This window comes from Orcinus orca, chromosome 10 (assembly GCF_937001465.1).
Source record: "Orcinus orca chromosome 10, mOrcOrc1.1, whole genome shotgun sequence".
Taxonomy (NCBI): Eukaryota; Metazoa; Chordata; class Mammalia; order Artiodactyla; family Delphinidae; genus Orcinus; species Orcinus orca.
Genome location: NC_064568.1, coordinates 68,763,785 through 68,776,874, shown reverse-complemented (window position 1 = coordinate 68,776,874; position 13,090 = coordinate 68,763,785). Strand labels below are relative to the sequence as shown.

The 13,090-nt window shown below is 40.3% G+C and overlaps 1 protein-coding gene across 7 annotated transcripts in view; it reads right to left on the bottom strand.

Annotated features, from left to right (window-relative positions):
• The window catches only part of C10H6orf89 (chromosome 10 C6orf89 homolog), a 33,319-nt gene extending 20,229 nt beyond the window's left edge, over positions 1-13,090 (bottom strand). Inside the window, exons 1-5 of one of the 7 annotated variants that reach the window (XM_033424114.2) lie at positions 12,948-13,076; positions 9,490-9,581; positions 8,392-8,499; positions 4,783-4,990; positions 4,113-4,326 (exon numbers count right to left, since the gene is read on the bottom strand). In XM_033424114.2, coding sequence (XP_033280005.1) covers positions 4,113-4,326; positions 4,783-4,971 — 403 coding nt within the window. In that variant the 5' untranslated portion in view covers positions 4,972-4,990; positions 8,392-8,499; positions 9,490-9,581; positions 12,948-13,076. The other 6 variants (XM_033424116.2, XM_033424115.2, XR_007479542.1 and 3 more) reach the window with 6 other exon arrangements.

Below are 13,090 nucleotides of genomic sequence, written 5' to 3'. Positions count from 1 at the left end.
AGGATTAAGTCCATGGGGAGAAAAATCAAACAAGTAATCTGAACTTGGAGAAACCTCAAAATAAGGATTAAATAAATATAACCTCATGATGTCTTAGATTTCTCATATTAGAAACATATCCAAGAAAACCTGCAAAAGTCCACGACAAAGTCTCTGTGGCTTTCACTGGTACGTGCTCAGTATTTAATCAGGCTACTCTCCAGCAGCTTGTTTTGCTTAGCACTTCTAGCATCCTGGGCATGAGGCAGGGGTGAAGTCTTGACCTTGGCCAGGCCCCCTGCATGGGTGGTAATAGGCCCAGAGCCACTTTCATACACCGTAGGGATGGAAGGAACCCAAGAAATCATCTCGCCAACAGCTTTGCCTTCAGGAAGCAACACGTTTGAACCATTCCAAACCAGAGTCCATCTATTTTTATAAGTTCTCCTTGTATAAAAATTTGTCTCTAAATGTGAGACTTTTGGCAAGTTAGTCAACCCCCTTGCTCATCAGCTTCCTCATCTTTGAAATGGACATAAAAATATTAACTACCTTTCGTGACTAATGTGAAGACTGAGGAATATGGCACAGTATACAGCATAGTGCCAAGTATACTGTAAGTGCCCGACAGAGCTGTTATCACTTTACTCTTTTATTTGTAAATAAACAGGTCCTAGCATTTCACGCTGAGCATTGGCCTGGACTCTAATTCTGATTAGGTCCTTACCTTAGTTCTAAGTCAGTGAATGATCTGCTATTCCCCAAACTCCTTGATATTGGTAGATCTACTTCAACCTTCCCTTGAAAGTTCATGGGTACATAAAGTTCCAATTATGCAGTACAGATACAGAGATGCAGCTTCTCATTGTACGTGAGAACTGTCCCAGGCCTCCTCAGTATATATGGATGTTACAATTACAAATTATAAATGCCCCAGGTAAACAAAATAGTTGGGCCTAACATTCTGGAACCTGGCTTGAATGAGGGCAGAGGCAGCAGGCAGTAATTGTAATGTGCTAGACTAAAGAAACTAAGGTTCAAGTGCTAGTCTGTCACATCTAGCTGGGTAAGCAAGCTATTTCACCTCTCCTGGTTTCAATTTCCTCTTTACAAAACAGGGGTATGTACCAGGTCAACTCTATAAAGTTCCTTTTGAGCTCTAAGACTCAATGATTCCACAGAAGGGTGAAAGCCAAGAGGGTGGCTGGCAGGGTCAAAGCAGATATAAAGATATGAGGCCAGGGGCGGGGGTGGGTAAGAACTAAGAATGTGAATGTGAAGAGAAAACTGCAGGTTAATAAGAGAAAGGACTTAGTCAAACAGTAAGTCAAACCTTACCTATAAGGGTGCAGACTGGGAGGATGAGCTGGGCTGAATGCCTAGGAAAAGACTAGTTCAGGAAAATTCTAAAGGGCCAATGGCTTGGAGGACCATTTATTTTTGGACGTGCAGTACCAGCCAGAAAGAACCTTATTTCTTCGGGGACTAGGAAGCTGAGAGAGAAGGCATCTGGTGACCTGAAAGAGTGTTGAATTCCAAAATCAAACTTACAGCTAGACTCTTCAGGTATACCATGTAGTTACAAACTACTCATATCAGAGGTTAAGAGCTCAGACTCTGAAGATGGGCGGCCTAGGTTCAAATCATGGTTCCATGACTAACTAGCCTTATTAGATCAGGCAAGTGAGCTAATCGCACTCTACTTCAGTGTCTTCATCTGTAAAACAGACATAAAACCAGAACCTACTGCATAGGGATATTGTAAAGATCAAATGAGCCAATATATGGAAAGCCCTTTGAACAGGGCCTGGCATCTGGTAAGTACTAAATAAGTCAGCTTATTTTCTGCTGCAGAGTGGGATGTTTACATGACTCACTGCAGAGTCACTTCATTCACTCCATGAAGAGGAGTTAGGGGCAGGGTATCCTACCCAAGGCTGAAACTTAGAAAAAGAACAACTTCTGTTGCCTTTTGTTCCCTGGGTAGAGTCAAGCGGAAAACCCACCAGTGGTCAGGAAGAAACCTAGCAGCACTGGAGGAGGTGAAGCCGGTAGGTCACTGCTGCTCCCTTCAAGGAGTGTCAGATGATCCCCGGGAGCATTAGGCCAGCCCTTAAGGAAACAATACGCTGAAGGGCTTTCCCATGGGAGCTACATTCACTTTACATTCTCCCTCGACATTTACTTTAAAGGTATTGCTAAGTAGTCCTAACTGAAAGGCAGCTGCTTTGGGGTACCATGACAATAGGAATGAGTTATATATTTTTTACTTTTCTGGCCCTCTTTCAGGCCCAGCAGTTTGCCCTTCTTATACCTAGTTCTCCCCAATATGTTTCTATTCACCACTTAATTATGCATTCTTAAGTTTCCTTCCAAGTGCTAAGCAAAATGCTGTTAGTTTTACATGTCTACAGCTTCCCCGAATTATCACACATAGGAAAACAGGGTGCAGTATCTCCATTTACAAGTAAAAGCAGCACTTTAATAGAATCAACAACATTAAAGACCTAAAACCACACCCTTCCAATGCTCTCTCTTTACAAGTGAGCTCTAAGGACTCATTTTTATTTCTATCTGCAAGGCAAAATATTCATTTGGAGTGGCCAAACAACCTGGCTTGTTGACAAGACACCTATGTTTCTTGACTTTTTAAACTCCGATACACAGAATGAGCAATCACTGTCCATTGACTATTACTGCTTAACTCAACAGTCTGTGGAGATGTGCTTTATAAGATGGGGAGAAAGAAAGTAGGTGCCATCAACTTGGTCCTAAAAATTGTTGACTTCATCTCATGTGCCAAAGAGTAGAAAACGACTTTAGGGAGGCTATGAGGGGAAGACAGGAAAGGAGGCAGATGCATCCGAGGCAGCAGCACAGGCTGGCCTAACTGACACGTTTCTCTGGCTCTTTCCCCTACATGCTCTGGACCTTCCTGATAGGAGCTGGAAACTTCATTTTTTTGAGCTTTGTTGTTTCAAAAACAACCTCCCCAGTAAATACAAGAAAGGTATATACTTGGAATTTAAACGTTTAAATACATAAGTTGATTTTTTAAAAAAAACTTATGAGGCTGGGTTTTTGTTTTACAATGTTCCTTTCCTCTGATTTTGATATAATTCTCGAAATCTTTCCATGATTTCCTCAAGTGCACAAAAATAGCTTTCAAAGGAGACCCAAACCAAGTGATGATTTTTATGACTGATTAGATCTTGGCTTAAAGAGTAGCATTATGATTATAAAGCTTAGTTTCAACTGCTAAATATTTTTTGAAAACACTGAAGAGAAAACATACTTCCTCAACAGTTATGCTGAAGCCTAAAGATTTCAGAACACAGTTAAACAAAAAGTTCTATAATCCATTTGTGATATTAACTTACATATTCCTTCATACAGGCAAATAAGATAAACACTAAGATAAAACAATAATAAATGAATAAAATAAAATCCCCAAATAATACCCCCTTATTCTTTCTCAAAAGTAAATTTCGAATCTTACCACATTACACTATTCTCAAAACGGAACTCCTCAAATGGTCTATCGGACCAGGAATTCCTATGCTACCATTGATACATTGTTACTAAATTTAAGTGCTTCTTTAATTCAACTTATTGGCAAAATTGTATACGCAGGAGCACTACATAGTGAACTGTGAAACAGAGAGAAAAGACTCAATTGAAAGAGAGGGATATACCTAGACAAAAACCTAGCCAACAGGCTAAGGATTATTAGAGGATATGGACTCAGATGCTTTCAATAAACCAATAGCTATTTATTAAAATCTATTATGGATAGGGATCACAGGAGAGAAAACAGTAGAGTAAGATACACTCAAATCCCTCCTATGAGCGAAAACACTCATCCCCATCATGTGTGTTTTATAAGCAGGGGGCTTGAATTTGGCTCCACCCGGTGTGTTTCTCTGACAAGCTTCTTAATCCTCTGAGCCTCAGTTTCTCAATCTGCAAAATGGGGTAATAAAACCCATCCCATAGAGTTTCCCTGAGGACTGAATTAAATGAGACAACATAGGGAAAGTGTCTCTCATTAGATGTCAGTAAATGTTATTTCCTTTCTCATGATATACTGCCAAGAAAGCCGTATCTAATAAATAACAAATGCAGTATTCTACCTGGAAAGGGTCTGTCTGCATCACCCCCATGCAGAGGAACTCCCTTATTTTCTGGCATATACTTCTTGGTAATGGGCAAAGACATCAGCCGGATGTGATGGATGAGTGAGCGCCAGGTATGAGCTCCAGAAAGCACTGGTTCAGGTGGTAATGGGCTGAAAGGTTGAATCACAAAGTAGGCAGTGAGCAAGATTAATCCCAGGGTTACGACGACCTACAAGGAAAGACAGGAAATGGATTAATAATTGTTACAGCAAACAAAATACTTTTAGGCCAAGGAAAAAAAACAGGCATGTTCTACTATTTCCAGTGTGCTTTAAGAACTAATCCATTTTCATAAACAAGCCATTGACATTCACTTCTGAAAGCATTTAAAGCTTGAGAACTGTGAGGACTGCAAGGCTCACCAAGCTTTTATCATACAGACCAGGGGCTATGTCCATCATTTAAAAATATACACAGACACAGTTAATGATAAATACACATCTTTCATCTAGAACATTTAACAAAGTAATCAAATTTGCTAATAACACATCGTAACAAAGAGTAAAGGCCAATTTATTCATAGAAAAACCAAGGTTCAGTGGTGGAATCAGTCAACAGTAATATTTGGGGAGAATGTTGAAGAGTTTGTGCTCTAAGCTATTTCCAAGTCAGAACACATTTTTACCTTGTACACAGCTAGAAGGAGGGGATACTGGGGTGGCCCCCTCTGAGGTTCATTCTTTTCCAGTAGCTGTCTGATAAATTTTTCAATTGCTTTCTCTGACATGCCACACTGATGGCCCGTCTGTCTTACCAAATCAACAGTCTCTGAAAGTTTGTCATAAATGCTGAGCTCATTAGCAGCAAGATCCATGTCTTCTAATACAAAATCCCTGAGAGAGAAAGAAAATGAATGCAAAAAGAAAGATGGTTTCTTTAAAGTACTTCCTCCACAAAGTTACTTCCTATAGAACAGTGTTTTTTGACCAGCTTTTTGACCACCTGTGGGGAAGGAACAATTCTTCTGTAAAACACAATGAATACACTGAGACAATGTCAAGATGCAATACAAGTTTTTAAGTGTTTTTTAATTGTGGGCTAGTAATAAATGGTTCACAGGCCAGCACTGGTTTCCAAACACTTTGAGGAATACCTGTCCAGGGCACAATAAATCCCTAATGGGACTCAGAAACACTAGTGCCATCCAAAATGATTTCTGAAACCAATCACAGGAGATCTGCTGCTGGTAATTTACTAAAATAAAAAGAAATGGAATATGGAAAGTGTTGTTGATCAATTATTTCTCTCCTTTCACATCAGATGAACCTTTTAGCAACACAAGGGGAGGAACTTATCACTGAAGGCAAGATTTACAGAGGAACACATTGATATGCTTTGTTCCTGACAGACCAAGAATTTCAGACAACACAAAACCATGGCATGGTAGCGCTTCAGACTTAGCAGGTTGCAGTTCTCATGCTTTTCTGCAAATACAATCTCAGACAATAAAGGGCATTCTGTTTATATTTTACATACTTAAAGGCCTAAGATCTGTAACTCATTTCAAAATTCAATTTGCATTCTAGTAGTTATTTTAAAGCCAGATTGTTTCACAGTGGCCATAGAATCAAAGGCAAAAAAGAATTCTCTCTGTATCATGTTTCACAGTGGCCACAGAATAAAAAACAAAAATTAAAGGCAAAATAGAATTCTCTGTATCATTTGTAAAATGAAATAAAAAAGTTCTTTTTAAAAAGTGCTTGTGCTACAGAACAATGTTTTTCTTCATTTGTAGGAGGAAAAGCAGTGCTTGGGATCTGTGCTCTCTTCTGTTGGTTGGGTTTTGTTGTTGTTTTTATTTTCTTGCTTTTACATTGCAGAGGGTCCTCTTATTTCACATATTTCATCCCCAAGGTGTTGCTAAGATCAAAAAGCACTGACATGGTACAACTATTTCCTCAGTAAGGAGATGCTGCCCCCTGTAGAACAGAGGACAACAGTCACGAAGCTCCAGCAGAAGAGGTCTGCACTGCCACAAACCAGCACACATCCCGGCATAGCTCCTCTTCTAGCAATGCCTCCTCTGATGACTCCTTCCCTTTGGTCCTCTTTCTATTAACCTTTTACTTCACTGGTTCTTAACTGTGCCTGCACATTAGAATCACCTAGAGAGCTTTTAATGAATGCTCATACCAGGGCCCCAACCCAAGACCAACTAAATCAGAATCAGACTTCTAATGGTGGATTAACAGGCAGGTAATCTAGACTTTGGGGATTGGGGGAGGGAGGGAGGAACCCCACATTAAAGGGGACACAACCTTTCTCCAAACTCTCTGCCGTTGCTCAAACTGTTTTTTTAAGACCACAAAGGCCTTCATTTCAAGGTTCAGGTAAAAGGATGGTGAAAACTCTATTTTAAAATGTGTAGTTTTGGGAATTCCGTGGCGGTCCAGTGGTTGGGACTCAGCGCTTTCACTGCTAAGGGCCCAGGTTCAAACCCTGGTCGGGGAACTAAGATCCCACCAGCTGTGTGGCGTGGCCAAATAAAATAAAATGTGTATTTTCCACAAATGGTGCTGGGACAACTGCATATCCACATGCAAAAGAATGAAGTTGGATGCTTCCTTATACCACAGACAAAAATTAACTCAAAACGGATAAAAGACCTCAACTTAAGAGTTAAACTATAAAACTCTTAGAAGAAAACAAAGGGGGAAATTTTTATAACACTGGATTAGGCAATGGCTTCTTAGATATGACACCAAAAGCACAAGTAGCAAAAGAAAAACAAATTGGACTACATCACAATTAACAATTTTTGTGCTTCAGATGATACCATCAAGAAAGTAAAACGACAACCTACAGAATGGGGGGGAATATTTGCAAATCATATATCTGTTAAGGGACAGGTATTCAGAGTTCATAAAGAATTCTTACAACTCAATTATAAAAAGACAAATACCCAATTAAAAATGGGCAAAGTATTTGAATAGATATTTCTCCACAGAAGATATACAAATGGCCAACAAACTCATGAAAAGATGTTTAACATCATTAGCCATCAAGGAAGTGCAAATCAAAACCACAATAAGATACCACTTCTCACCCACTGGGGTGACTATAATCAAAAAGTCAGATAATAACAAGTGCTGGCAGTGGAACTCTTGTACACTGTGGCTGGGAATGTAAAATGATGCAGCTGCTTTGGAAAACAGTTTGGCAGTTCCTCAAAAACTCAAATGTAAAGTTACCATATGACCCAGGAATTCCACGTGTATGTACCCACGATAATTTAAAACAAATATCCACACAAAAACTTGTATGTGAACGTTTAAGCAGCATTATTCATAATAGCTCAAAAACGGAAGCAACCCAAATGTCCATAAATGGATACACAAAATGGATATTAATAATATCCATACATCAACAATATTCATACCATGGAATATTACTGGACAATAAAAAGGAATAAAGTACTGATACATGCTACAACATGGATGAACCTTGAAAACATTATGCTAAGTGAAGGAAGACAGTCACAAAAGACTACGTATTACATGACTGCATTTATATGAAAAGTCAAGGATAGGCAAATCTATAGAGACAGAAAATAGATTAATTAGGAGTTGCCTACGGGAGGGGGTGGGGAGGAATGGGGAGTGACTGTTAATATAGGGTTTCTTCCTGGAGTGACAAAAATGTTCAAAACAAATTGTGATGGTTGCACAACTTTGTGAATATACAAAAACCACTGAATTGTACATTTTATAATGAATTTCATGGTGAATTTCATGGCATAGAAATTATATCTCAATAAAGATGTTGTAAAATGTGTACTTCTAGAATCTGAACTTACCCTGTTGTGGCATTTACTACACTCATTGCTATGATTTTGGCTAAGTCACTCTGTCTATTTCCTCATCCAAAAGATAAGAGGATTGAACCAGAAAATTTTTTAAGTTTCCTCTAGCTCTAAAATTCTAGGAGTATATGAATATTTCAGGAAGCAGAAAAAATTCAATACATTAGAAGTTAAAGCCTTATGTCCAATTGCATTCCTATATTACCATTTCTTGTTATGCCATCTGATATGCCAGGTGTTGTGCTAAGCACTGCAGAAACATTATCTCAGTAAATCGTCACAGCAATCCCATAAGGTAAGTGTGATTAATCCCGTTTCACAGATGTGGAAACTAAGGTTCAGAAAGGTTTCATAACTTGCCAGGATGTGAACACAAGTGTGCCTGACTTCAGGGCTGGTGCTTTTAATCTTTATGCACGCTGCCTCCCTTACCAAGTATGTTCCTATTCTGAGCAGGCAGTTCCGAAACCACAACACCGTGTCCCTTGATTATCACAAATGAGTGGTTGAAAACTGGAAAGTGATCGACTACAATGATTCCTGAAAAAAGAATAAAGCAATAACTTATTACAATATTTTTCACATCTTGCTTTTGTGACCAGTGATTCCAGAGACACAGCATTTTCCTGTTTAAATGAACAAAGATATTCCAAGCAAGCAAGCAAGCTACAATAAATTATCCAACAATACCCAGTCAAAATCCATTAAAATTCAGTAGAGGACCAGAAAAGGAAAGCAGTGGGAATTCTAAAAAAAAAATTCCAGTAAAAAACTTTAAAGATTTGAGAGATGGGGGCACCTGTAGGTATCCTCAGGGAGAAGAGAACGTCACATTGGTGCGCACTTAGGGGCACCGTGAAGGGGAAAGACGTGCAGGTGAGGCTAAAAGGAGAACCAACTCTCATTGGTTTTGAAGACTTTCACAATCTTTGTAAACATCTGCCCACTTTTGATACGCATAAAAATCTCATTAAACTCCCAGTTTGTGTTGCAAATAGGGTTTTTTTTTTTATTTCAAGTACACAATGGTAATATGATACTGAATACATACATTTTTGCAAGCTGTACATCCTTCTTCTCCGAGATTCTGACACATTTCTCAAGTTATCAGAAGGGTAGTTACTAATAATTTAGTGAAGTTTTCAAGAGCACATGGAGGTCTTGATAAAAAGCCTTCCTTTCGCCTTTGGTAAGATCAGTGGTTCTCAACTGAGGGCAACTCTGCCCCTGAGGGGATATTTGGAAAGTCTGGAGACATTTGTGATGGTCACACTTGAGGGTACTACTGGCATCTAGTGGCTATGACGTTAATTAAACGACAAAAAAATCTTGTCCCTTTAGGTCAGACTATAGAGCAGCTCCCTTGCTGCGATCTGCTGAAAGTCAACCCTCAACACGACAGTTTGTATTAAAAACAAAAACAAAAAACTTGTCCCTTAAAAAAAAAACCACACAAAATCATGGCTAAGCATCAAGTATATTCATTTAGACTGAGTGAAATCAGCTGAAGCTTCATGGCAATCCCTTTACCTCCAGAAAGAAGGTCCAACTCTGGCAGAAATGAGCTTTGCCACAGAGGGAAGTTCCGATGAGCGAGCTTGACTCTTAACAGTGGCTTATACCTGCAAGGGCACAGGCAGAATCACTTGCAGAGTTGCAAAAATCAAGGTATCATGCACCACCTTGGATATACTGAATTGTCAGAACCTTGGGAATGGGACCCAGGTGCAGATTTCAAACCTCTTCCCTGCTGATTACAGACACACCCCACAATTAGGAGACATTGCTGTGGAACAGTGGAATCTCAACTGGGGTGATTCTGCTCCAGAATCATAGCTATTAAAATGAATAATTCTCTAACATCACCTAGTATCTAGTCCACAGTCAAATTTCCCCCAAAGGTCCAAAAGAAAGAAAGAAAGAAAGAAAGAAAGGCAAGCCATATAACTTTTTAGAAGTCTAGGATCCAACCAATGATCACATTATCACAGTGAGCTGTCATGTCTCTTTGGTCTACTTAAATCTACAATAGATGCTGGTGTGTGTGTGTGTGTGTTTTTTCTGGCCTTTTATGACATTGACATATTTGAAGCAGGAATCCCCACATCTTTAAACATATTTCTACTTATTCCTATCTTCACCACTTCTAGTTTCTACCATTAAAAAAAAAATCCTTCCTCTTCAGATTTCCAGAGCTCATACTCTTCCTCCCATCAGAGCCAAGCTCCCTTAAAAAAAAAAAAAAAAAAGTATCACTTCACCTTCTTGTTTCTCAGGTCACCATTCGTTTCTGACCCCCTCATGCCACTGATACTGCTCTCACTAAGGTCACCAAAGGCTTTCTACACATGCCAAGTCCAAAGGACGTTTTTTCAGTTAACACCTTATCTGACCTCTCTGCAGCAGCTGCCATTGCTACCCATTATCTCCCTCAAGGGCTCTCAAACCCTGGCATAATTCTCTTGTTCTCTTCTGAGTCTATGTCCCGGAATGTTGGTATTCATCATGGTTGTCCTTGACCGTCTCATTCCCTCCATGGCTTTAACCACCAGCTATTAGTGATTTCCAAATCTCTTCTCCAGTCTAGAACTCTCTCCAAAACTCAAGACCCATCTATCTAACTACCTACCAGACATCCTGGCCCAAATTTCCTATAGTCCCCTATATGTAATGTGTTCCTGACTTATTTTCCCCCTGCAAACCATTTCTCCTACTATATTCCTTTTCTTAATTAATGGAAACACCAGTTCTCCAAATTTAAAACCTCTCCTCCTGCTTCTTCATCCCCACTAATGAACCAATCACCAAATCCTCAATTCTACATCCTGTATAGGTCTCACATTCATCACCTCTTCAGCTCTACGTGAGCGGCAGTCAAGGCCCTCAACATCTCTCCCACACACCATCACAAAGATATATTTAATCTCTATATTTCCAATCCTCTTTCTCCTTTCTGATCCATCCTCTACAAGTTATTTTTCTAAAACACAAATTGGTGCACATTGCTCATCTATTTAAAGCACCCTCCTTGACTTCCCATGCCCTGCTAGGGAACAATTTAGCATGGTGGTTAAGAACACAGGCACCAGAGTTAGAAAAAGCTGAATGCAAATACTGGATTCTCCATCTACTGTGTGGCCATGAGTCACTGTTTACCCTCTTTAAGCCTCAGAGTTTTCATTTATAAAATGAGGATAATTGTGTCTTTCCAACCATGTTGTTAAGGGATTATAAGGTGATGTATCGAAAACATCTGTCTCAATACCCAAATTAAATACTTAATAATTATTATAAGATGAAGTCCAAATTACTTAGCATGGCCCTTTATGATCTGGTTACTGCCTACCTGTTCAGTCTCATTTCCCATTCCTCCCTCACAGTTTTCATTGCCATACTATTTCACATCTTTTTGCTTTTGTACACATAATTTCCTTTGCTTACAAAACCTAGCCCCCAGTGCTTTGCCCAATGACTGAACGCTATCCCAACCTTCATTTTTGCCCTATGAACCTTAAACACAACTCTATCATTTTGTATTACATCTACTTCCTTGTCTTCCTCTCACACTAAATTGTTTCTTGAAAGCAGAGATAAGTGGAGAAAATAACAACACAAATAACAGACATGGAAATTCACCTCAGAGACATGGTACGTTATCAGTGTCTGTTGAACAAATTTATAGAAAGGACCTAAAGTGATCATTCTGTTCTCAAACTAATTTGATGTAAGTAATGGTTCATTTATTTTACTTTTTCTTCTTATTTTTTAAAAATACATCAGCCTAATGAGAGGTTAGGTGAGCAAGTTAGGAACTTTACACTTGGATATTTTTTGTGGAGTTTGAGAGCAGCTGTGGAAGAATAGGGATTCACACTGGGTCTTGAAAATTGTTTTGGTCCAAAGCAGAAAGGGTAAACAGGGTCTATAGTATTCAAGCTGGGCGATGTGAACTTCAGTCAAAACTTCAATGTAGGGCTTCCCTGGTGGCGCAGTGGTTGAGAGTTCGCCTGCCGATGCAGGGGACGCGGGTTTGTGCCCCGGTCCGGGAGGATCCCATATGCCGCGGAGCGGCTGGGCCCGTGAGCCATGGCCGCTGAGCATGCGCGTAAAACTTCAATGTAGCAAAGCTAAATTTGGTTAAGGCATGTTGTTCCTTAGAGGGAAACTGTGATAACTCAAACTCAAATAAGCAAACTTATTAAGGGAGAGATGCCCAAAGAACATTTCACCATGGGAACAACTAAATGGGCAAACAGAAAAAGCCAGAATAATAAGTATCTGGGAATAGTCTCTATTATAAGGAGACGACCAAATACTTTAAAAGAAGTATACTGGTGAATACCAAGACTATGCAGGCTCTTAGACCAGAAAAAGTGTGGCTTGAAGGGTTAATGGTCTTAAAATACTACGCGGAACACGAGGCAGGCAAACTTCCTTGTTCTAAAACGAGATTACAAACAGCTCATTTACTTGGGTTAATAAACCAAGTCATATTCCTTTCTGAAATCCGGGATGCCATGTTTATCATATACCAAGATCACACTTTAAAAAAGCATTCTCTCCCTAACAATTATTAGAAAAAGATGTTTCGGGGGGGGCGGGGAATCTACTCTCAACCTACCAAAAAGAAAAAAAATTAGAAATCTGTCAAAAGGGCAGTGAAATCTAGACTTTGCTAGCACCGCTGTGTTGGACACTGCTTATGACGCCCGCGAAACAAGTTCAATTAGGGTCGAACTCGCTTTGCTCACCCCGGCAGAGCCAAGGAAAAAAAGAGGAAAAGTCACAAGGGAATCGATCCCGGGGGAGTTGCAGGAGGATGCCGTCAGTCTGCAAAACGCCAAAGGCTCAGAAAAGGGGTCAGCGCAGGGGCAGGAGTGGCAGTGGCCCCGAAAGGTGGGCTGCGCGAGGATGTCATAGACGGGTGCGGTGACGAGGCTGTCACGAAGCTGCCTCCCCCCTCCCAGCCTCGGGCCCCAGTCACTCACATGCGGGGCCCGCGCCCCCTCGGGCTCCTCCCGCCTCGGGGACACTAAACTGCCGGGCGTGGAGTATAGGCCGACAACTTCCTGCTTCCGGGCCGGCAACCCGGAAGCAACTCCTACGCCAAAGGCGAGGCAGCGCTCTTTCT